The following is a 25884-nucleotide window of genomic DNA, read 5'->3' as shown; positions in this document are numbered from 1 at the left end:
GCTAAATAAAGATATTTAGAAATTTCACTATCAGAGATTTTCTCTGTTCCGGAAATTGACAGTTTTAAGCCGATGAGTTTTAAATTCTTGACGGACTTTTCTTTTTGTATTTAAGTTCCTATTTTGAAGAAAGTTCATAAAAATTAAATAAGAAAGTATTGGAACAAAGTACGCAATTAACTCAAGAGCTGTAATTAATTTTACTTCATTTAATATTCGCTACAGTTTAAATTTAAAACTCTCTGGTATTCGGTTATATTTCTCAACAAACCGGTTATAAAACCTAGGTGAATATGAACTCTTTGTTGATGTATACTCAGGATTTTTTTTTAGAATATTGTGTTTCTGTTCATCGGGGAGCAAGTGTTTTTACCAGTTTAAAATTTGTGTTTACTTTGTATAAACTTATGAATAAAAGTTATTTATAATGATGTCTTCAAAATGTATTAATTTGACATTCCTTGTTTTAGTGTCATTTCTTCATTAAAACCTGGTTATTGTTTCTTTTTGTACATCATTAATTAGAAATTTTATTTATTAGTATTGACTGATTTGTTCCTTTCGATTGGATTAAATAATTTTAAAAATAATTATTAATAAAGTTTTAATTTTTTATTAGTGTAACTTTCTTAATATTTATTTTTTGAGGGGAGATTTCCGTATTGTGATCTGTGGCAGAATAGTCGCTAAGTATTGGCAACTTCCGCAATGCACACATCACAATAAAAAGGGATATTTTAGTATGAAGTTTGGTTATTGTTACTACAGTTTTACAGAATACGAAGCATGACAAAACCAGTATTTATCACTATAAGGTGTGATATTACTTGTCAAAACAAATAACTTTCCTCTTGAAACAAAGGGTCTAAATGTAAAGTGCAAGTCACTATCTTTATTAAATCTACTTAGATATTCCCTTTCTCAACTGATGGCTAGGCTTGTCTCTTAGTCTATCATGTCTTACCTAGATATTTTTCTCTGGGATACCTGAAAAATGTCATTTATGATCTATATCCTCATCAGAACATTGTTACCCAATTAAGCTTCTCAGATCTAGACCTTAATGAAATACCAGGAATCTTCCAATCCATATGTGATTTATTTTGTCTGTATGAAGTCAATATTGCAAAATGGTGGCTGCACATTTGGTCGGCTTTGTTGTAAAGTTTTCAATGACGAAGAATCTGTGTCTTTTATTATTCATTTTTATGTTACTCTATATTTGTCCCTGTGACAGAATTACGACAATATTGTCACAAAACATTACAGAATTTTTTCAGAAAGATTTTTCATTTGGAAAGGGGAAAATTTGGTTTTTCTTTCTGCATGATTTCTTGAAAAAAAATTTTTTTTTTCAAAGTTGTCTTTCTTGCACATTAGAGAGGAAGGAAATAATCATGATTTTTCTATTCTCATTTGAGATTTAAAATTAAAAAAAATCTGTAATGACTGGCTTCAGCTAGAATTTCAAAATAATAATCTAAAATAAAAAATTCAGAAATCGCAAAAGTTAAAAACATGGTTCACTCTAGAAATAATGTTCTTTCTTTCATTTTCTTCCTTTAAAGAACTCCATATTTTTCATACACTTATTTGAGAATATCTTTTTTGAAGAGTCCCATTTGTTTGATAAGTGAACTTTATTTTGACAGTAACGATTTTTAATTTATGTACAAATTTTAATTTTCTGTATTTTTATTATTTTTTTTTACGAATTTTAATTTGTGTAATGATTTATAAAATTCGAAAAAGTAAATAATTAGTGCATTTAGCCCACAAAATGTGAGAAAATCGCATAATTAAAAAAATATTACATTTACAATTAAAATTTTTTATTATATACTTTCTTCTGTAAACAGGTTTCTTCTACTTTAAATTAGTAATTGTTATAATTAAAAATATCTTAAAGCAAAATATATTAGTGGTAGAGAAGTTTGTCTCAGAAATCCTGAAGAAATTCTGCCACAGATATATTTTTTAGGCATGCTCATCTTTGCTTTTTGACCTTACAGTGTGTGATAAAAGTTGTTTGAGTAAATTCTATCAACTTTTGCAGTTGTGACCATCAGTTTCGCTGTACTCTGTTTATCAAATAGATAACTTAACAAATATATAATTTATTGGTTATTATTGATGTTTTTTTCTTCTCTAAAAATGACATTTTATCTTTATAAAGCTGAAAAATGGTGAACCAAATTTGCTGCATAGGAGCTGGATATGTTGGTGGTCCAACTTGTAGCGTCATAGCTAATGAATGTCCTGATATAAAAGTGGTGGTGACTGATAAAAATGATGCTAGAATACGAGCTTGGAACTCTGAGGAATTGCCTGTTTATGAGGTTTGTAGATTTCTAAAAATCTTTTTTTTTTAAAAAAAAATAGGGTGCTACAGCTAGGGATGAAATTAAGAAAATTTTTCACTGATCCACATGATCAGTAACTTATATCTAGATATTTTCACTCCCGTTTGCATGCAGGGATTAAATTTTTTAAAATAAGGGTTTACATCTTACGACCCGGATGCTCTCCAAATATGGCCCACAACAACACCTGAATGCCAAAAAAAAAGAAGAAGAAAAAACATAGTTTATTTGGGAAAAATGTATCAACTAAACGGAAATTTTGAATTGTGCATTAAAGAGGGGGAAACCTTTCATTGCAAATTCTTTTTTGCCTCCATAACTAATTTAAAACTTAAAGTACACAAAAAGTGAGTTTAAACAAACCCAGAATAAGCTGTGAAGTTTCAAATGATGAAAACAAATTTTTAAAATATCAAAATAAATTATGAGAGGATAACTTAGGATTATGCAATGAAAAAGTTTTCTTCCAATAATTAGTTTGCATTTTTATAATTTGAAATTTTTTTTTCAGCAGCAGAAACTTATTGGCTTACTTTAGGTTCGCCTGAACTCTTTTTTTTTAAACATTGGTAATGGAGGTGAAAGAGATTTAGCGACAAAAAGTTTGTTCCGTGGTATGGCGTCTTCTTTAAGTTTTTGATGAGCACATTCAAAATTAATGATTTTTTACCACTATTTTTGAGGGTAATCGCTACGAACTTCCTAAATTTTAAAGATCCCAATGTTATTAAAATGACATGATTACGATACTTGAATTTAGAATTTTAGTAATCACTTTTGAAATTCTTTATTAGTGTTCATAAGCTAATAAAGAATAGTTATCATTTGTGTTTTCATTGGTTATTGTCAGATTTCCCTTTTTATTTTTAAAAAAATCAATGTTTTTAATACAATATTATAATAACTCGCAAGTTTTGAATTGTGAATTCTCATTGGCATTTTACTTAAATAATAAGTATTATGAATAAGTTTTTTTTAAAAGGAAAGTCATTTTTATATTCATTTGAATTTTTGTTCCTTTACAGCCTGGCTTGTTTGAAATTGTTAAGAAGTGTAGAGGTCAAAACTTATTTTTCACCACTGATGTTGATTCTGCTATTAGAGAGTCAGATTTAATTTTTATATCTGTAAATACACCAACTAAAACATTTGGCTTTGGAAAGGTTAGTTATTTTTTTTTCTTTAGTTGATTTCTTTTTGTAGCTTTTTCTTTAAATAAATTATACAATGATAGGTAGGTAGGTATTTCATTTACGTCCCACATGAACTGCACAATAGGCTGTTAGGGACATGTTCTGGGACACATCCATGAGGATGATCCGAGGACATGCCATCACAATTTTGATCCTCTGCAGAGGGGATGGCTCCCCCGCTTTGGTGACTCGACTACCCAGGGTTCCCACGGTCCTTGAGAGTCCTTGAAAGTCCTTGAATTTTTTTGTGCTAAATTTAGGTCCTTGAAAGTGCTAGAAAAACGTCTTAGGTCCTTGAAAAACTTGATAGGTCCTTGAATTTGACCAATACTGCCGGCGGCCCTTTTTATAAAACACCCGCGGATCTTTCTCGTTCTTTCCGTATTGTTCCCCAGCTCTCTCACGTGGTTTTTAACGCCACCGTTTCTAACCGGGCCTAGCGTCTTGGTGTCTGCCAAGCGCGCGGAGCACAGCAGACAATCAATGCATTCGGGGCAAGACTCCACTTCATCTTCTGTCGCATATGCTTAGATCTTCTTTTTTCTTATCGAAACTGGAATACTCTCGAATTTCGTAACAATATGTACCTTGTAGTTTTCAATAAATTTGCCGTTTTACCATCCGCACTTGTCCTTACATTTGCGTCATTTCAAAACTTTATTGTAAAGCGTATTCGCAAAGGCACGGCTTCGTATTTGTGTTATGTAGTTTAGACTATTTATGCCTGGTAAGTGCTATTTTAATCCCCAATAGATGGATAATCAAGCTTATAAAGAATGGATTTTATCGATGCCCGAAAAGAAGTTCAGAGCCAAGTGCCGATTATGCATGAAGGAGATCGATATCGCGAAAATGGAAGAATCTGCTCTGAAATCACACATCAAAGAAAGGTAAAACAAAAAAGCAGTCTCATGCCCTGAGTTCTCTTTTTCCAAAGACATCAACATCGTGTGCCCCATGTGAAACAGAAACTTTAGTGGCCGAGGTAACATTGTCTTCTTATCTGGTCAAAAGGAATGTGCTTGATGCTGAAATTCTCTGGAGTCTGAAGTGCATCACTAGTAATTATTCATGTCAGGGTTGGCAGGTTTTTGACATGTGACAGTTTTTGACGGTTTAAACCGTCACGTCAAAAACCTCACTGTCAAAAATGTCAAAAACCTATATTCATATGTGAAATTTAATTAATACATAAAATTTATATATTTTTTATAAAGGATAGTGTTTCTAAATATGTTCGAGAAAAAATAAATTTAAAATTTTGAAGAAACACTTATATTTTGAATAGTAACCAAAATCTTGTACTTTTGAAAGCTCACATCTTTTGTAATATTATGTATTCATTTTCATGTGTTATTAAAAATCTGCAGTGATATTAATAAGAAATTTATTTATAACCAAATTTAGTGTATAGTATAGGTTATACTAAAAATTAGACATTTTTAAAGATAAACATTAGCAGTTTTGTACATTAGACATCTTTTAAAGAAAAATCTTTAATATTCTTTTAAATCTTCTTAATAATCTTTTTAACATAAGACAATACAAATTTAAGTGCTCTCTGTTAAATACACAGAATAGTTAGTGTCGATTTACAGTATATTCAGCCTATTCATTTACTCTGCTGAAAATTTAGTTTATCCAAATACTTGTGAATTTCATTTTGCTGAATACATACTATATAGTTTTGTTGAATATCTAAATATTCAGCTGTTGAATAATTACTTCTTGCTTTCAAGATATGCATTATTTGTATTCTTAATACAAGTGGAGAAAAAAAATTAAGAGATAAAAATTGTTTTAAAATGATAAGTGTAATAATTATAAATAAATATAATAAACAATATGAATTATATTTATCATTATTCACAAATATAACTACTTTTAAATTCAAATTAACATACTGGATAATAAAGATATTCGGTATAACATTAAAAAAAATTTTTATACACTTGTATCAAGTTTGTATTTATACAACATAACTTGTAAGTTCCTTATAAATATTAGTTATATGTTCCTTATATGTCAAAAATGCATAGTAATAAACTTTTAAATTTCTTAAGTATCAAAAAAATATTTTTTTTTTTCAAAATATAAATATTTAAACAATTTTTGTGCAAAATTTTTCTGCACATGCATTTGAATATAAATTTCTCAGATTTTAAATCTGTTATTTTACCTTAATTTTAATTAAAAAATATTTTATTACCTATAGCATAATTAAATTTCAATATAATGCATGGCAGCTGTTAGTAGTTTTGAAGTTTATATGGTTTCTTGGCAAACTTCAGATTTTGACATTTTTGACGGGTTTTTGACAGTTTAAATCAGTATTATACCCTTGTCATGTCAAAAACCACTTTTTGACGTCAAAAACCCAACCCTGATTCATGTAACTCCTGTGAAGGGATTAGTAAATTGTTCTCCAAAATGTTTGCTGATAGCTGTATAGCGAGACAATTTTTTTGAAGTGTTACAAAGTGAGCCTATTTGGGCTCCTTTGGATTGGCACTATACTTCAAAGGGATTCTTATAAATGAGCTGAAGAATGTTGATTGCTACACTGTACTCTTTGATGAGACGTTAAGTCAGTCTCTACAATCTAAGCAGATGGACATTATGGTAAGGAATTGATAATAAAGTTTGCACTAAGTATCTTACCTCCCAATTTATGGATCATGGAACTGCAGAAAATATTTTGTCCTCTTTTTACAAATGCATGGATGATGGTTAAAAGCTCTCTAAAATACTTCAATTATCCATGGATGGACCCTATGTCAGTTGGAAATTCTATTAGAAGCTTCAGTGTGAATTAAAAGAGAAATATTCCCACCAGGTCATATTCATTGGCAGTTGTGGATTACACATAACAAATAATGCTTTTAAGCATGGTGAAAATGGGATATGTTCCTTCTAATTTTTATTTTCAGAAAGAATTGTTGCTGCGTAACATTTAGAGAAGGTTGCGTAAATTATGGATGAATAATTTCAGAAACGATGTTTAATAGAGGAGAGGAGGGGTTATGGAATAGTCATGGAATATGGAATACCTAAGATTTAGCTCTGTCTTTCATGCAGCCTTCACATGGAAATACACAGGATTAAAGGATTTCACCATTAACACCTCATTACCATTAGTTATAGATTGTGCTGAAAATGATTTTGTGAATTAATATGTAAAACCAGTAGGGTTGTTTTTAAAAAATATAAATTTTAGTCCATAATACATATACTCTCTTCTCTCTATATAGGCAAAGCATTTAGGTATTATATTTGAAATTAATTATTGCCACAACAGGCATTGTTGCTTCTAATAAAATAGAAGAGAATAATTTTTAAAATTGGTCTTAGATTAAGGTCCTTGAAAATTTTGTTGAGGTCCTTGAAAAGTCCTGGAAAGTCCTTGAATTTCAATCTCATCATAGAGTGGGAACCCTGACTACCTCTACCTGAAGTATATAATAGTAATATTTGTTTTATGTTTTTAAAATGAAAAAATATACTAAATATTTAGCTATTTTAATCAATAGTAACGGCATAGGGTTTTTGTTTTAATTGAATTTTTATAAAAATAGTATTTTATTGTAATTTATCAAATTATGTGAAAAAAATTTATTTCGTTTTTAAAATGAAATATCACATCTAAGTTACTACATCTAGGATTGTTAGTTTTTACAGAAAAGTATTAAGATGTTAATCAATTGAATTCCACAATTTTTTCAAAATGCATTTCCAGTTATGATTTACTTTTTGATGCAATGTTGACTGTGTCGCAATTTTTTAAAAATGTTTGGAAGTCAAATTTCAAAAAGTCAAAAATAAAAAGTCAAAAAATAAATGCTTTGGAACAGAATATGTTAATTTTAATTAGTTGATTTAAAAAAGAAAGAAAAAAAAAATCAATTTAAATTAAATGTTCATTTTTTTTTGTTGAAGAAATTGTAAAACATTTAAAAACTAATTTTGTTAAAGGTTGTTGCATTTTTATATAAATTTTTATTGGTGTTTAAAGTTATTATTTTTATAATAGGTTTATTGCTGTGTTTCAATTAATTAGTTTCAATCAGCAAAATTACATTTGCACCTAATGTAATTACAAATTTATTGTGTGCAATTAATTGTAGCTCTGTATTTTTATGTTTTATTTTTATTAATGTTTCAATTATGTTCAGTGTTTATTAAACTTACTTATACATAAACTCATTTTCTACTAGTTTTTTTTTTTAAAAAAAGAAGAATTTAAATTTAAAAAAATCTAACTAATAGAATTTATTTATTCTTTTAGAAAAATTTGCAAAAAATCACAAAATACTGCTTTTGAATACCATTTATATTTAGTTGAATATGTTTTGTTAAATGAATTATTAGGGCAGAGCAGCTGATTTGAGGTACATTGAAGCTGCAGCTCGGAGAATAGCAGAAATTTCTAAAAGTTCTAAAATTGTTGTGGAGAAGAGTACTGTTCCTGTCCGTGCTGCAGAAAGTATCAATAGTATTTTGAGAGCAAATAGGAAACCTGGTGTTGCATTTCAAGTATGTTGTTATTATTTGCCTCTTCAACATTTATATCAAGTATGTTGTTATTATTTGCCTCTTCAACATTTATATTTATTATTGTAATATTTATTGTTGTAATATTATTGTAATATTCTTAACATATATTTATTATTGTAGCTGGAGATTTCCGAAATGTTTGAAGCAATTTTAGAACAACTTTGTTTCCACTTTCCCATGCATTTTTTAGCAATTTATTTTTCTTTCTTTCTTTTTTTTTGCACCACTTTTGTCATATGCCAAAAAACAGAAACAAATATTGAACCAAATTAAATTCTAACTAACTAAAAGTACTTTCGTTACCATTATCATATATTTTTACAATTGCTAAAACTTCTAACTTCATCTGTTTTTTTACATTTCATAAATGAAAAACCTATATCAAAAGTTTTCTTACTTGCTAATGATTTTGTTACTTCCTTTGTTTCAAGCTGTATTTTTTTTAAATTCTACTCCAAGTATTTAAAGTTTTTCAACAATTATTTTTATCAACTTTTCAGTTATTGCAATAATATGTTGGGATTTAAGAAGATTGTGAGATTGTCTCCGTAAATTCTGCTTTTATTATTCTTATTCGCAATCGCAACGCTCGAGTACACCATCTTGGGAGAAGACCAGTACCATGTCTTGACCCTCACCCCTTCCCTCTCCTCTTTTTTCTTGTATAGGAATGTTCTAGGATATTTTCCCCTTTTTTACTATTTTTCATATTTAAATGTCAAAAATATTTTTTTTTAATTCCCACAACGCTTTCTTTTAGAACTATGTTTAATGTAGTTTCCTAACTTATAAGTTTTTAATCTATTTGAAAATCGAGACAGAAACGAATGTACTTCCTTCTCCTATGACTCTCCACATGCTAATAGTGAAAGCATGCAAAATGTTGCCATAGAGTTCTGCTTTATGTCACCTGTAGCCCATTTTGATCGCCAATTGAAATTTGCTGTGAAATGTTGCTAGTGGCTGGCATCTTTTGAAATTGTTATTCATAATCAAATTTGATGGTTCTTTCTTTTTTTTTTAAGGTACTCTCAAATCCAGAGTTCTTAGCTGAGGGTTCAGCTATTCACGATTTAATGTATCCTGATCGTATTTTGATTGGAGGAGATCAAACAAAAGAAGGATTGGAAGCTATTCAAAAGTTATGTTCCATCTATGAACGATGGATACCTAAACAAAATATCTTAACTATGAATACATGGTCTTCTGAGCTCACTAAACTTGTAAGTTAGTCTTCATCTTTATTTTTTGTATATTCCATAGAATAACACGGTGCATAGCATTTTAAAAGTGCTTAAAGGTGCAGATTTTCGTTATTTCAAAGCCCTTAAAGGTGCTTTTTTCATTGGGTGTTTTTAAAAAGTGCTTAATTTTCCCTTTTAAAAAATGAGTTTTTTTTTTTTCATTACCATGTCGATTTTCGCCACGTATTATGCAAAAATATGCTTTTCATATTGTTCTATTCAACGTTTACACAATTAATTTCGGCTTACCGTCCGTCCATGGCATATGAAAGTGCCAATCCTTTTATACTTGCGAGTCCGTATGTGCGTCTACCGAGCTGGGTTCGGTGAGATTATTGTCTTCTCATGTGCAACTCTGCTGCATTTTGCTAGATATTTTCAATTTCAGACTTCGTTTTCCATCCTCTGATATTGAACTAAAAAATCTCTGGATCATTTTATAACGGCTAATATAATCAGGAAAAGAGTTCTTTATCAGAAACTAGTTATTTTCTCATGATCATCTAAAGTCTTTGAAAATTATTTTGCATTTTGTTAATGTATATAGTGCTTAAAAAGTATTTATTTTTTGTTGAAAGATTTGGCTATGCACCCTGAAAGGGTATCCAACAAGCATAAAAAAAAGTATTTTGTTATTATTATTTTGTATTAGTGCTTAAAAATATTTTTTGGTTGCTTAAAAGGTACTTATTTTTTGTTGAAAGATTTGGCTGTGCACCCCAAATAAGATTATTTTATTTTATCATTCATGTTGAACTATCAGTTCTTGTGTATTTTGTGGTTTTATAATATTCATCTCTCCATAGTTTTGTACTTTAGAACCTAACTCAAAAGAAAAGGAGCCAGGTATTGGAACAAAGATGGAAACTAATCCACATGTGTTACATAGGGAAGTAAACCTCCCAAAGTTAGTCTGATAGTATTGGAGCTCTATCCCAGAATCCTTTTACCTCTGGGGATATTTGTAGCATACCACTGGGTATTTTTATAGCATACTGCTGGGGATCTTTGCAACATACCGCTAGGGATATTTCTAGCATACCACTGGAAGTCTGAATTTACCAGTCATTAAGATTTGAACCTAGATTGCCTCTCTGAAAGACTAGCACTTTATCTTTTTATCTGTCCCAATTCTTCATATTCTAATTTAAAGTTGTTTTGCTAGAAGCCAGGCAAATTAAAAATCCCCCTACATGTTTTTTATTTTATTATTATTATTAATCTTACATTCTTAAGGCTTATTACAATGGAACCATGTACCTTAAAAATAAAAGTGTAAAAAAGTGAAGGTGTATTATGGTACATTAAATAATAAATTCATATTTAAGTTGAAAAATATAAAATTTTTGTTATAAAAAAATATTGCATGAATTTTGAAAAAAAAATTTTTTTTTACAAAAATAATAATCAAACTCATTTAAATTTAAGCTTCATCTTTTTTCGAAAAGCTCATTACAGCTGTTATTGCATCTCCTCTCACCCTTTTGTACTTTGCAACATAAAATATTTTTTGATAGGTGTAATAAATGCTGTGAAATATACAATTTTCGTTGCTACTTTAAAGAAAAATGATGTGTGAACTTTGAATTTTTTTTTTATAAAAATATAAAACTCTTTTTAATTAGAATAACAGCTTCACCTTTTCCTGAAAAACACATTACAACTATTATTGTAATTAGTTTATTTTGCACTTTAAAATATTTTTTGATAAGTGTAACTGCAAATTTAGATTCTAAATGCGAAATTCTCCATTTTGTTGAATAATTGACTTCATTTTCTATATGTTTTATTTCAGGCTGCCAATGCTTTTTTGGCACAGCGCATATCAGCTATTAATTCGATTTCTGCCATTTGTGAAGCTACGGGTGCTGATGTGAGTGAAGTGGCGCATGGCATAGGAACTGACAGTCGTATTGGGTCCAAATTCCTAACTGCAAGTGTTGGTGAGTGCAGTGTTTGCATTTCTTTTAAAAAAGGGGCAGGGGTGTATTTTTGAAAAAGGACACTTTTTATCAAATGAAATAAAACACTTCCCCTGTACCCTGTATTATTTGTCATAACCATTATATATATATATATATATATATATATATATATATATATATATATATATATATATATATATATATATATATATATATATATATATATATATATATATATATATATATATATATATGTAGGTTTCATACCATAGTGTAACAACAGTGAACGTTGAGTCATCTAACATCACGTAATACTTTAAGATAGTTGCATCATTCTTTATCATGTAATACTGAGAAGAAATCATGTGATACTACTTCCTAGTAGAGAAGTCCCGAAGGGAAACTCCCGAATTTATAATTAACTCTCACTTTATACCATAGAACAATCTAATTCTTAGTCACATGCATTCCAGAGACCACTGCGCGAAGACAGCTCTCACGAGTCATGTCAATAATGCTAACTGCTATGTCCTTCTATCCTTTTTAGTTCTATTAAATTGTTATGTTTGTTAAATTATCGTCGTTATTTGCTCCTATTCTGCACTAACTCCCACACACACACACACACACATATATATATATATATATATATATATTAGAGTTTAACAAGTACACAGTTTAAAATATTTTATTTGAACTTGAAAGGAAGTTTTATTTATCTATTTTAAAAGAAAGATGTTTTGCTTTTTTATAGTCAATTTTTATTTTTGATAGAATAATTAATTACATTAATAACACTGTATTAAAGACATCACTTAGCTTGTTTTGATTTCAAATCAAAATCATAAAGTTGACATCATTAAAGACAAAACTCCACATAAATTTTACAAGTGCATAGTTTAGATTGTTTTATTTGAACTTGTAATATAGAAGAAAAATTTTATTTATACAAAATTGTCTTCATATTTTTAAAAAAAAAAAATTTATTTTTTTTTTAAAGATTTTTTTTTTGATACTCTTTCAGTTAACTTCTAGTTCTTAATGTAACAAATTTTTGATATAACAATTTAGTAACAATTAACCATTATTTTTTTCTTGCATTTTTTTTAAAAAAATTTCCGCTAACTACTTATGGTTTGATTAAGGCATATTAACATGTCGACTGCTACGTCAGTTATCAATGACTGATACGGTACTTTCCGTTCAGGCCATATTAGTCACCGGTGACTGACAGCTTAAAATATGATGAAAACTAAAAATTTACTTAGTTTTTACTTATTACAATTCAAACTTTTATTGTAATTATTTTCATTGTTAACAGTGTGCTTAGCGTTGCTATACCACAATACTACGCACAAGTGACGCACAAGTAAGTGAATAAGATGACCAATATTGAAACTGAATATTTTCAGCACTGTAGAATAAGCTGTGGAATCTAGAATAAACAAAGAGATGTGGAAGCACCTTTTCTAGGAATTAGTGGGGTGAATACAATATTGACATTGACACATTTTAAAGGAGGGAAAACCTGTCCAGGAAAGAAGATTACAGGTGTTTTTATAGAAAAGAGAAAAAGATTTAAGTGCTTAAAGTTGATTTTTTGGGAAAAAAAAGGTTTATGTGCAATATGAAAGAAATGGCGCAATGGCACCAACTATAAAAAGGGCAGAGCACAGGGCCCTTCGAAAAACGCAAAACTTGATCACTGAATGTGTGTGTTTCATTCTCTTATTTCCACTGTTTTCTTTATATGAGTATGGTTCCCAGTCTTTAACAAAGCTTTATTAAGCAGACTTTTTTTTTTGTTTCAGCTGCTTAAAAAATCATGATCAGTCAATAAAACTAATATGTTTGTTGTATAATAATGCTTTGCAAATTTGTTTGATAGGTTTTGGTGGTAGTTGTTTTCAAAAAGATGTTTTGAACATAGTGTATTTATCTGAATGTTTGAATTTACCTGCTGTTGCAGCTTTTTGGTACCAGGTAAATTATTTTTTTTATCACTTTTCACTCAATATTCTTTAATTACATAATAATCATTTCTTGTGAATAGTTTTTGTAAAAACATGACAGCTGATCAAGGATTTAAGGTTTTTTAGTTTATGGTTTTCCTTTCTCTTGGCTGTTATATCAACAGGGCTATTCCAACACTAAATATAATCAATGATTCTCTTTGTGGAGTATCAATAGCTAAAATTTTTGAAAAGTAATGCTTTTTCTTTGTGCAGTTTTCTTTTTAAGCAATTAGAATTAAAAAAAATACAGCATTCATCTTTCCCCTTTAATTGATACTATTTTTTAAATCCTTCTTAAAAATGAAGCAATAAATGCAGAGTCTTATATATAATAACAACAATATGATATATTTGTTTCCATTTATTATAGAGAATAGAATCAAATTTTTTAATATGATTTTACGGTATAGAAATTGCAACTCCTTCATTACTTTTCAATGCACCCAATTCCATCTCAAATCTATGTATTGTTTCAATAATTTTTTTGGTGATTATTGCAATTGATTTTCTTATAGCTTTTAAAACTGCTATATTATTGCAACAAGCAAATTTAAATAATAAACATTTCTTGACGTGCTCGATTTGTGAATATACCATCATAAATCCATGTGTTGTTTTATTGGCAGTTGTTCATAGGCATTTCCCAAGATGTTTTAAAACGTTTTTGTGATGCCACAATAGGCATTACATATTTCCTAGCTTTTAAAATTTCTTAAAATTATTTTTGTTGATCATTCTTAACTGAATTTTAATTAAATTAAACCAATTATTTAATTTTTATTACAATTTATAAAAAATGAATATAAAATTTCTTATTCTTTTCTTAACGATTTATGTGACTTCTAACTTTTTATTTCAGTATTATTTTAAAACTAATTAATTCACTGTTGCGACTAAATCGAGAACAAAATCTATTTATAACTATTTATTCTTTATTTCTTACCACGAAAATGTTTTAGTTACATGGTTATACTAATTCTCACAATCTTTTTGGTGATTCGCTTTTGCTAAATTATTTCCATATTCTAATTTATAATTACTAAATAAATTTCTCTTAAACGATTTTATTCATTTTTCTGAGATAAATATACCTTATCGATATCCAAATTTTATAACCGTCGTTTAACAGGCGACCCAACTTTTTGGTGTTTACTACTACTAATATTCAACTCCGTAGCCTTGTAATTTTGAACCCAATCCAGAAAACAAGGGAACTCCTGGATCAAATATTGGGAGAAATTTTGCCTTCGTTGAGGACTTTTTGATGGAACTAATCCGCATTCGCTTCATATGAAGAGGAAGACCACGAGATCCTAGCCTGACGGCAAAGGGATTCTAACCCATGATCAGTTTACCACTGAGAATATTTCACATTAGCACTGTGGTCAGTGTGAGCTGGATGCGGAATTTGTATCGCCCAGCCATCGCTGGATTCGAATCCGGTTCACCTGATTGGAAGGTGAACGCTTTATCTCCTGAGCCATCGCGGCTCCGATATCCAAATTGAAGTGTATCTCAAATGGCCAAATGTATGCTTAATACTTCAATGATGCTACTAATTTGCTACTAAAAATTGGACTGATGATCACCGCCTGCATAGTCTAAATTTTGAATACATAATTATTTGTGAATTTTATATCACATTGCAGAATTGTGCATTGAGATAAAGGCAGAATGATTTGTACTAACATTTATTTAACTTTTAACTTAAACTGAAAAAATGGTATTGGAGGTGTAATTCCATCGACAAACTCCAAACTAACTTCATAAGAGCAACTATCCACACACACTTCCAACTGTTGTAGTTGAATGCTTCAAATTTTCAAAAATATAGATTCGTTGGTACTAAACTTTTCTTGTCCATATTTAAAATCGTGTTTCTCCTATTTTTATTAAAATAGCAATCTGAGCTTCCAGTATAGGTTTCTTAAATTAACATTCATAAAAAGCTATATTGTAATTATGTGCATTGAAATAAAGAAAGAACAATTTGTACTACATTTATTTAACTTTTAATTGAAACTAAAATCTTTATTATAAGTTCTAACATATTTTCAACTTGTGAATTTCACAACACATTTTAGAGGTAGGTTTATAGGAAGTTTTCGAGTCATTATTAATATTAACAGTTTAATTAATCAATTAAACTATCCAATTTTTGAAAAAAAGGCCACTGTTAAAAAAACCAATCAAGGCATGATAAGAGAAGTCCACTTACCACACTCAAAAATGAGAAAAAGTTCCTTGTTAGTTTACTACTTCTTAGTTTAATTTTAACTACTAGTTAGTTTAATTTTAGATTATCTGGTCGAAAAATACAAATCTTACAAAAATGCTAATAAATGTTGACTTCGATTCCTTTCTAAGTAATGAGAACTCTGTTACCTTTAGTCTTTGTAATAGAATTTTTAATAATTTCTCATTATCCTACTTTATGTTTCAGGTTATTGAGATGAACAATTTCCAGCGCACCCGATTTGCTCGCCGAATCACAGAAAACATGTTTAACACTGTTACTGGTAAAAACATTGCCATTTTTGGATTTTCATTTAAGAAAAATACTGGTGATACCAGGTTAGCATTTTATGTTCTTTTTTTTTTGTTGAATAAGAATGAGAATGTGATTTGATATTTCTAACTAATTATGAATCTTAGAGAATCTCCTGCCATTTATGTCTGCAAGCATCTCTTAGAAGAAGGGGCTTATCTTCACATCTATGATCCAAAAGTCCAAAAACAACAAATACTACTGTAAGTACCTTATGCATTTAATAAAATGTATTTACTTTTAGGTATTTCTGCATTTAATAAAGCATATTTACATTCATTCAGTTACAATTTTAAAGCTGTCTCCCATGTTTTAAAATTGACCAAACATTAATTAATTTGAATTTCTCTGTTCAGCCAAAGGATAGTGGTTTAAAAGTGTCTTTCATTCTTGTCAGTGCATTCCTATCAGCCAAAAGATTCACTGATGTGGTTCCTTTTAATAAAAAAGTTCCTTTTTTTTTTTTACAGAGATCTTTCAAATAATGATGGAATTGAAGATTGTTACAAAGGTAATTAAACTTTTTTTTACAAACTTACTTACTTAGTATAATTCAGTAGTGTTTCAGGTTCATTGAACTCCCATTTATAATACTCTCAAGAATTCCATTTTTAAGTGTTTTCTGGAATTTTCAGGACATTTTATTTTAACTCTTAAAAAACAGGGAATAGTCAGGAGAAGTTAAAAATTTTTATTAAAAAAAAAAATTGAAAATTCCTATATTAATTATTCCTGGAAAATAACCAGTCTTAGAATTGTCAGTAGCAGTAATCACTTATTGAGATTCAAGTTATTAAATTATTCTGTTGTTCAAGTTGTTCAAATTGTTCAAATTATTCTGACATCTCTTACAATTATTTTATCAATTTCCACTTTTTAGAGAAACTTTTCATACTTTTATTCTCATCCATTTTATGTTTTTGCTCATAAAATCTAATATTGGAAAATTCCAAAATTTTGATGAAAAATTGTTTGCTATCGATAAAATATGGTATGGATTTCCATGGAAATTTACCTGATATGCCTGGATAAGTTAGGGAATTTTTTTCTTCCTGAAATTGAGTGGAAACCCTGTTTTTGCTTTTTTATTTGTTAGTCAGAAAAAGATTTTGCTACTCCTCAACTTTATGAAATTAAACGGAATTAATTTATTATTATTGATTAAATCTGGGAAATTACTGTAGTTAAAAAAAAAACTTATACTGTGTTAGTATATTTCAGGTCAGTATTTTAGAATAAAAAAGATGCACACTTCTTTATGTTTTACAGAGAGGTTAATAGAAATAATTAAGTTTCTCTTGGAAATAAATTTTACCCTGTCTCCCATGTCAACCTATAAAAAATTAAATGAATACTTCTTACCTGTTTAAGTCACAAATTAATAAGAGAATGAATAGTATTTTCAATATAAATGTAATCAACAACAATCTCGAGCTCTTGACTTGCTCTACTTCCTGTTAGAAAGTATACAGCTGCTTACTACACCTTATTCTGCGTGGCGATGTTTTCAAACAGATAATTTTGTTTTGAATAACAGAATTAAGTTATATAATTTCTGAGCTCAAAGCTGCTGTGTTTCATAAGATATTAATGATATTAAGTAATTCTGGTGAGTTAGAAGTGAAAATTTGTTTTAGTTATTTAGAGATGTATTGTTGAAAAAGGTGACATGGTTGCTTGATTTAGACAGAAGTCGCTTTTATGGCAGTTCTGATTTGGTCTCTTTTTACTTGTTTATTACTCTTTGTTCTTGGTGCGAGCCATGCACCATCTTACGTTATTGTTAGCATATTGTTCAAACAGTGAGATTAAGTTCATTTATAAATTATTATTTAGGTTTAAATTTTAAAGTTGGTATATTGTTAACAAGGTTAGAAGTGTTTTATAACATTTCTTTTCTCAAATAGCAATACTTACGCCTTGAAATGACAGATCTTCAAATGGCGATTCTTCTTTGAAGCACAACTAATAAATCAGGTAACAATTACACAAATACAAGAAATACTACTCGAGAGAGTCTCAAAACACAGCGAAAACAGTAACCTGGAAGTGTAGGCAGTCGAGAGCTTGCAGCACTCCCTAGTGTAGAAAACACCATCGATTGGAACTTGGTAAAACTGCTGTAAAAATAAACATATCCCCGTGTTAACAGATAATCTTGCTTAATGTTGTCAGAATTTTTTTTTGGAAGCAGAAACAAAAGAGTTATTAGAAAGAAGTGGTATTCATATAATTCTCTAAATGTGATGTAGGAGTAGTGAAATCTGAGACCAGGACAATGATCTAGTACAAATTTGTTAGTTAGGAATTATGTCATTAAAAAAAACTATTTTGAATTTCAGAATAATATTTTACTTATTTAAATTTATTGTTCTTGAAAATGTGTTTTATGTATTTGTTTCAGTGGAAGATCAAGTGACGACGTTTACTGATCCATATGTTGCTGCAAAAAACACCCATGCTATCGTTATTTGTACTGAATGGGATGAATTTCTTGTAAGTTTTTGGCAGAATTTAAAAATATATTATAAGTCAGTTGTTCCTGTACCGGTAATAATCGGACTTTAAAAAAAATTTTGGTAAAGACATTTACATTTAAAGAAAAAATAAATAAACTTTGAATATTTATGAGGCTGTGTATTAATAGTATTTAGAAGAATTATCTCCCTACTCACTTCGTTTTAGACTTAATCTGAATCTATCAATGACTTTTGTTTTAATTATGATCTGGTTACATTTTTGTGATTATGATCTGGTTACATTTTCTGGTTACATGAATTTATCACATCAACAAAAAAAAAAATTGAGAAACTTTCTGTTAAACAGGAATTGTAACTAAGCTAGGGAGGCGTTTTTTTTCAGTCTGTGTGTTATTTTTATTTACAATTGAGCTTTTTTTTTTACAAAAGGTATTATTAATAATTATTAATCTTAATTTCAGCTATATTGTTTAGAATTTCAGTTGCATTCAACATCTCTACATATTACCCATTGCATTATTGAAATTTATTTAAAAACCAGAAAAAAAAGAGTGTGTTAAATAAAAGAAATTTAATTATCAGTGTTAAGTAAAAACTAGACAGTCACATTTATAGTGCGGCTTTGAGTAAAACTCCTCCAGACTATAGGTCTGGCGCTGTTTGCTTTTATAGTCACAAGCGAGGGCACATTTCTAATGGGGGGAGCAATGGAAAAATGATAGTGTCGGTTAGTTTACTCTCACTGATCTGTGCCAAGATTAAGACAGAACTATTCACCATTCACCCCTATTCGAATTTAATTGTCTTTGTAACCATAGTTACCTACACGACACGAGACTGATGTCTGGAGTAGTTCTTCTGAAAGCCGCACTATACTTATATCTTCCTATAGAATCAATTTTTTATTTAAAAAAATTATTGAACGCAGTTATTTTTTTTTTTTTTTTTCAGAATTTAGACTATAAGCAAATCTATGACAACATGTATAAACCAGCTTTTGTTTTTGATGGACGTAAAATGCTTCCTACTGAGACACTCCAGAAAATTGGTTTTCATGTTGAGACTATTGGAGTCAAAACAAATCGCCTTCAGAACAGAAGTGTTGCTGAATGCATCATTTAAGTTTTGGGTAAGATTCTTTATAACACAACTTAATTTTACTGTTTTATACATTTCACACTTTGTCACTTGAATTGTAGAGGAATTTGATTTTAGGGGGAATGAGGGATTTCTCAAGGATAGAGCTAATCAATGTGCATCTACACACAGGGCTGTTTTAATAGCAAGCAGCCACCCCCCCCCCACCATAGAAATGTTTTGACCCCCCTATAACATGTTATACTTTTTAAAATCCAACTAATAAACTTCACATAGATAAAATAAAGCATTTTTAAGATTTGAAATAATTTTAACAATTTTAAGCATATTTTTATTACCTTCAAAAACTCAATGCTCATAAAATAAAACATTTTTAAACGTGTGGTCTTAAGTTAAAATGGGAACTTGCAATTTAGAATCCCTATATGCATAGTTTTAACCAGTGGTCGTCAGGCTAACCGTGGGAGGTTTTTGTGGATTTCCTCTCCATGTAATGCAAATGCGGGTTAGTTCCATCAAAAATCCTCCACAAAGGCAAATTTTTTCCAATAAACCCAAAATTGATTTGGCTATTCAATGATTGTGAAATAAGATAAAATTAATGCATTTTACCGAAATTAGTTATGTAATGTTGATGTCAATAATAGTTAGTGGAATTTTTACCCCCTTTTTACCATTAGTACCATTTTTCCATTAATTTTCCTTTTTTAGAGCAATGCTTTTTTATACCTCAACTAATAACTGTTACCAAAATTAATTATCATTAGCGTCAGTAATAACATTGGCATTTTTTTTGCTCTTCTCCTTAATGAAGTAGTACTATTTCTCCATTAATTTTGCTATTCAGTACAAAACTTTTTATTTTCATTACTGTTGATTTTGAAGTGTTTAGTTTTATAGTATCACGCTTTAATGAACTATAAACAAAACTAACACATGGTTTCAGATAACCTCGGAAATATAAATTTGGTGACATGGTTCTCCTATGCTACCACTATCATATTGATCATTTAGATAATCTGTCATAACGAATAAAAAATTAGTAAGTATTATAGACTGTGCAATAAAAATTTTTTTATTAGAGCTGTAAGTTAGCAAACATCACTGATGATATCTTTGAAATAATTGACAAATCTAAATCGTCTATAGTTTAATTTAAAACTATGGTTCTCACTAAACCAATAAGAAAATTCCCTTTTTTAAAAATATCTCTGAATTTAAAATATAATTAAAAAATCCAAAATTGAACCTCGTAACTTGTTTACAATTATACCATTTAGCTTCATGTTGGATGTGGTATTTTTAGTGCCTGCAATCAGGTATGCACACATGTTCACACAACTTCTTTATTTTATTATGTATGTAGTTAAACAAAATTTTTGAGAGAAATATTTTTTCCAGTAGATACTCTAGTTTCAAAGACCAATGATTTTAGTTTTGAATAATTAATGCAGTTACTTTGTTAAAGTTAAAAAAAAAAGTTTCTTTTCCCTTGATTTTTCTTTTTTGCCATTTCAGCTTTTTTTTTTAAATCTTAAAAATGTAATGATTAACAACTAGTACAGTTTTCCCCTTTTCTTGTTATTATTTTTTATAATTTTATAAAACTTTTGCTTTTATCACCAAAGAGCAGCATTTTTTTCACACAAAATAAAAAAAAAAATGTAAAAAAATTTTTTTGATTACCTAATACATATGAGTTTCCTCTTATCTGCAATCTGTCACTTTTTTTGTACTTTCAGAATAATCAAGTTTTTATTGTAATTAATAACTTCTTTTTATTTAAATTGTTTTAGGCATTTTTACTTCTATACTTAATTTTTTCTGTTATATGTTTTTATCAAAGTAATCCAGTTTTTCCAGGAATTGTATTTCCTCCCTTTTTTCTAGGTATTCTTGATGCATCATGAAAGTGCCTTAGCCAAGTTATGTGTCTGTTATTTGTTACCAGTCTATTTATTTAAGGGGAACATTTGTTAAATGGCTTATTTTTGGAGCACATTTTCTTGACTAAATCCATTTTTTAAAAAGTATCCGTTTTGAACTAAACTGTAGCGACTCTCCCAACTTGAACTCATGATCGTATAAACATATCATTTAGTTTGTTTTTTTTTGCTCACAATCTGTATTATATAATAAGGTTATTATTTATACTACATTGTAAATTTTACTAAAAATGCAGATATAAGGCTTTTCCTCAAATCTAGGATTGTCAGCTTTTTTTTTTTAAATCATTAATAATCATTTTCCTCTTTTTAATTATTTTTCTCTTCTAATTTTTTGTTATATTTCTGAGAAGTTTGAAAAATAGCTGTACTGCTGAAAATTTTCTTACAATGGTGTACAGATATGTATGGGCAAATTCGTTGATTAGATATCCTTAAAATGAGGCGTGCAATCATTGGATTACCTTATTCCCCCCCCCCCAAAAAAAGACAAACGAGTAATTTCTAAAAATCTAAACCCATGTTTTAGTTGAGTATAAGTAAAAATTAATTCTCCGAAAAATCTGTGTAACACAATTTCATAAACCACCTTACTTACAAACATGGTGCATAGCGTTTTTTTAAAAGGCTTAAAGGTGCTTATTTCGATTTTTGTTTCTTAAAAGCCCTTGAAGGTGCTTTTTTCATTGGATGTTTTTAAAAAGTGCTTAATTTTCCATTTTCGAAAAGGAGAATTTTTTTCTTTACCATGTCTATTTTCGCCATGTATTATGCAAAAGCGTGCTTTTCACATTTTTCTATTCAATGTTTTCACCACATTCAACCACAATCCATTTCGGCATACCGTCGATCGGTAGCGTATGAAAATGATAATCGTTTTACATGTTTCATTAAATACTTGCTAGTTCGCATGTGAGTCTACTGAGCTGGATTCAGTGAGATTCTTGCTCTCTCATGTGCAACTCTGCTGTATTTTGCAAGATATTCTCAATTTCAGGCTTCATTTTTCACCGTCTGATATCGAACCGGAAAATTCTCTTGATCATTTTATAATACTTAATAAAAACTAGAGTTCTTTTCCAGAAACTAGTTATTTTACCATGACCATGTCTTTGAAAGTTATTTTACATTTTGTTAATGTTTATAGTGCTTAAAAATTATTTTTGAGTGTTTAAAAAAACTTAAAAGGTGCTTATTTTTTGTTGAACGATTTGGCTACACAATCTGTAGAAAGCAAAAATTGACGAATTTGTTTGATTTTATTTCTAATGTTCCTGATAATTTCTTTTTTTTTTCTCTAAATAAAAATTACTTAGTGCATATTGTATTTTAAAGTATTTTTACTGGAGAATTACTTTAAACCATTTATATTAATATGTTTTCTACATATATTGATATATTTTGTTGATAAATTTAATGATATTTAAAATGGTCTATGTAACACAAAATTTTGTATAATGTAAAGTCTTGTTTTTCAAGGTTTACGCCATGGAGACTTAATGTATATGTTAGAAATAAACTAATTTTCTTATTGTATTTCTTAAATTTAAGGAATATTTAAGATTTATTTGTTTTATTTCTCTTTATTGAACCATCCTAAGAACTTTATAATTAAATTTGTTTTAAAGAGCATCTATTATTGCCAGAGTTGCCAATTATTAGGATTTTTCTATATTTATTACGATTGAATAGTTAATATTGTCTTACTATAGAGTAATAAAATCACAGTTTTCGATTTCCAAAATAATCTGCTTAAAATAAGTTTATTTCTTCTTTACTATCATGAACTGTGAAATTTTGTTGTTTTCAACTAATAAACACTAATTTTTTCTCCTCCTTAAACAATTCTAAAAGCATTAAATAAAAAAAACAAAAAAAGATTTTATAGAAACAAAAAAGCGAAGCAAATAACAAAACAAAAAATATTAAAGCAAAAAACAAAAAAGCAAAGAAATATAATTTTTTCCGCTTCCAACAGGCTATTCTGAAACTTAACCTTCTCATTGTATAGAAATAAAAAATTAAATCTGCAACGTTATGAGCAATAGTTTTTAGTAGTTCAAATACACAATGATTATTAAGGCAATAAGGACTATAGTTTGCCTACAGTAAGAACTCTCCCTGCCACAAAGTCTGAGACCGTCTGCTGCTATGAAAACAAGAATAGTGCATTTCAGGGATTGTAGCTTCTCTTCACTCTCAGGCTAACACAATAGACCAAAGAAAAAGATTGCCTTTCCTACGCCAACCCAAAACCTGTCCTAAACAGTGACCCCACACCCCTACTTGAAATAGTTATACAACATTACCATAGTCACCGCCACGGATTTAGACAAATGGCATGGGGAGTTCTTACTGTAGACAAACTATAATTCAAATTTAACCTAACACTAGAACATTAATTCCAAGTAATCAATTGAATTTTTATAATGAAATAAAAAATTTTAGTGTTGTATAATTTTTATTTAGAACCTTTATCTAAGATTTACTTATTTTTACTTAATATTAAATTCATACATTATTTTATTAATATTATGTACCTAGTAGCATATGCACTTAAAAATTGTGCTAATTTGAATTTCATTAATGATAACTGTGCATTTCTGTCTTATTGTACTTCTGATTACTGATAGCTGATAAAATATTTTTCTTGGAACAAATGTTTACCCAATCAAAAAATGAAATTTCGCAACCTAATAATAGATTTAAACTTTTAATGTCAACAATTAGATGACCTTTAAGTGGATGCCTGGCTCGGCCCTTTGCTCTACCTGTCTGTACATCGCTGTTTTCTAATTAAACACTTTTCACTATGTAGGTTTGCCACAGACGACTTTATGCAACTATTTTCGACCTGAGTCGACTATGGCATCTTTTTTGCCTGAAAAGGCTCAAAAAGCAACTATTTTCAGAAAAAGGAGACTATTGGGAAACTTTTCTGTGCTCCTAGCAATGTTTTTTTAGCATAAATTGGGTTCACAAACTGTGGCCCGTGGTAGTTTCTGAACATGATATTTTTTTCCTTAAAAAATAAAGTGTTGAATTGCAAATTTGAGTCATCACTTTTTAATGCACTCAATTTGCACAGATTTTGTGAATCTATTTTGTTTCTCAATCGCCTTTTCAACGGTTATTGCTACAAAATTCTGCGTGATTTTAAAAAACTCATTTCTTAATATGATATTACAATGCGTGAATTTCAAAAATCATTTTGCGCAATATATATATCTGTCTTTGCTAAATCAATTATTGGTTAAACTAAAGTATATATATTTTTTTTAATGAAAAAAAATTTTTTTTTTATGATTTCTATTAGTTTGTATTTAATTTTCTGATAATATACAAATTTTTTTACTATAAAAATTTAGTGCTAGAACACTCATGTTTTTATAAAAAATATATTTACCACCAACTTGACTAAATGGATCATGGTTTGTGACAATTAACTCATTTAATAAAATTTTAGTCGTACTTTTGTTCTTATTTAGGTAACTATTTTCATAGTTTTAGGCTACTATTTTCACGCTTTAGGCTACTAAAAGCAACTGTATCGTTCATTTTTCTGTGGCAAACCTGTATGCATAAAAATTAATCAAATATAACTTCAATTGATAAAAATTGGGGCGAGGTGCTGGAAATTTTGTATTTTCAACGTGGCTTATTAGAAATCATCCTTTAATTTACATTTATAAAGTTTTATCAATTAAATTGAGGCTCTTATGATCCATTTTACTATCTAAGTCTTTCATATTTATATTAATAGTTTTATTTTTATGCAGTTGTGTAAGCTTACTTATTAAAACATCTTAGTTATTAACATTCCATTAATCGTAAGATAATTTTCAAATGCTGTATTTTTCCAACTTGTTGGTATGTGAGTGTTATCAATTGTCTTGTCAAAATTTAAAAAATTTTGCTGTAAATTATTATTTTGTAGTATTAAATTTTAATATAGATTTATTAAAGGGAAAACAAAATAGCCTATTGTTTTTCAAATGCATTTTTTTTTCACTATTTTTTTATTTAACGTTTTTATTTACTTAGTTTTTTGTGAATAAAATTTTTACAAAAAAGTTACCAGATCTGTTATTAAATATATAGAATCTCTTTTTTAATGATCTTTTTTATCTTTTAAATGTAAATAAAATAAAATGTACATAAATGCAGATTTTTTTTATTTTTTTCATAAGATATACTTTTTATTCAATCTTCTAATAACGACACTGAGGAAATATTTTCTCTGCTTTATCATCGAAAGGGATGAAAGATTAATTTTTTTCTCAGTTTATGCTAGTAATTGTAGGTACTTATTTTATATGTGATATTTAATGTTTGAAAATCTACCTTTCCTTTCATCAGGGGATCTTCTGTGTACAGGACATGTATTTTCTTAATTCATGCAACAGGCATTTTGCCAGCCATTTAATTGTTTGCATTTTCCTATTCAATTGATACTTTTTGTGCCTAAATGACAAAGTGTTATAAATGATGCAAAGGATTTATTCTTTACAAATCTCT

The 25884-nt window shown here is 28.7% G+C and overlaps 1 protein-coding gene across 2 annotated transcripts; it reads left to right on the top strand.

Annotated features, from left to right (window-relative positions):
- The first annotated feature begins 25 nt into the window (after positions 1-25).
- Positions 26-21644, top strand: sgl (UDP-glucose 6-dehydrogenase sgl). Of its 2 annotated transcripts, none has more exons than XM_016065720.4 (13): positions 26-287; positions 2177-2339; positions 3389-3526; positions 7925-8089; positions 9136-9333; positions 11150-11297; positions 13168-13262; positions 15738-15868; positions 15950-16045; positions 16313-16353; positions 18247-18338; positions 19274-19451; positions 21311-21644. In XM_016065720.4, the coding sequence occupies exons 2-12, from the start codon at positions 2184-2186 to the stop codon at positions 19442-19444; spliced, it is 1431 nt and encodes a 476-aa protein (XP_015921206.1). In that variant the 5' UTR covers positions 26-287; positions 2177-2183; the 3' UTR covers positions 19445-19451; positions 21311-21644. The 2 variants fall into 2 exon arrangements, with proteins under 2 accessions (XP_015921206.1, XP_071038898.1); XM_071182797.2 differs by having other exon boundaries at positions 265-493.
- Positions 21645-25884: the final 4240 nt, after the last annotated feature.

The sequence above is a fragment of the Parasteatoda tepidariorum genome, chromosome 4 (genome assembly GCF_982258835.1).
Source record: "Parasteatoda tepidariorum strain Cologne lab strain chromosome 4, Ptep-v5.0, whole genome shotgun sequence".
Taxonomy (NCBI): domain Eukaryota; kingdom Metazoa; phylum Arthropoda; class Arachnida; order Araneae; family Theridiidae; genus Parasteatoda; species Parasteatoda tepidariorum.
The sequence above is the reverse complement of the archived record's forward strand: the minus strand, read 5'-3'. Positions and strand labels throughout refer to the sequence as shown.

Coding starts and splice junctions, on each gene's coding strand:
- sgl (XM_016065720.4), top strand. CDS start 2,184: ATGGTGAACCAAATTTGCTGCATAGGAGCTGGATATGTTGGTGGTCCA. Junction 11,298..13,167: donor ATTCCTAACTGCAAGTGTTG/GTGAGTGCAGTG, acceptor TTTGTTTGATAG/GTTTTGGTGGTAGTTGTTTT. Junction 16,046..16,312: donor CAAAAACAACAAATACTACT/GTAAGTACCTTA, acceptor TTTTTTTTACAG/AGATCTTTCAAATAATGATG.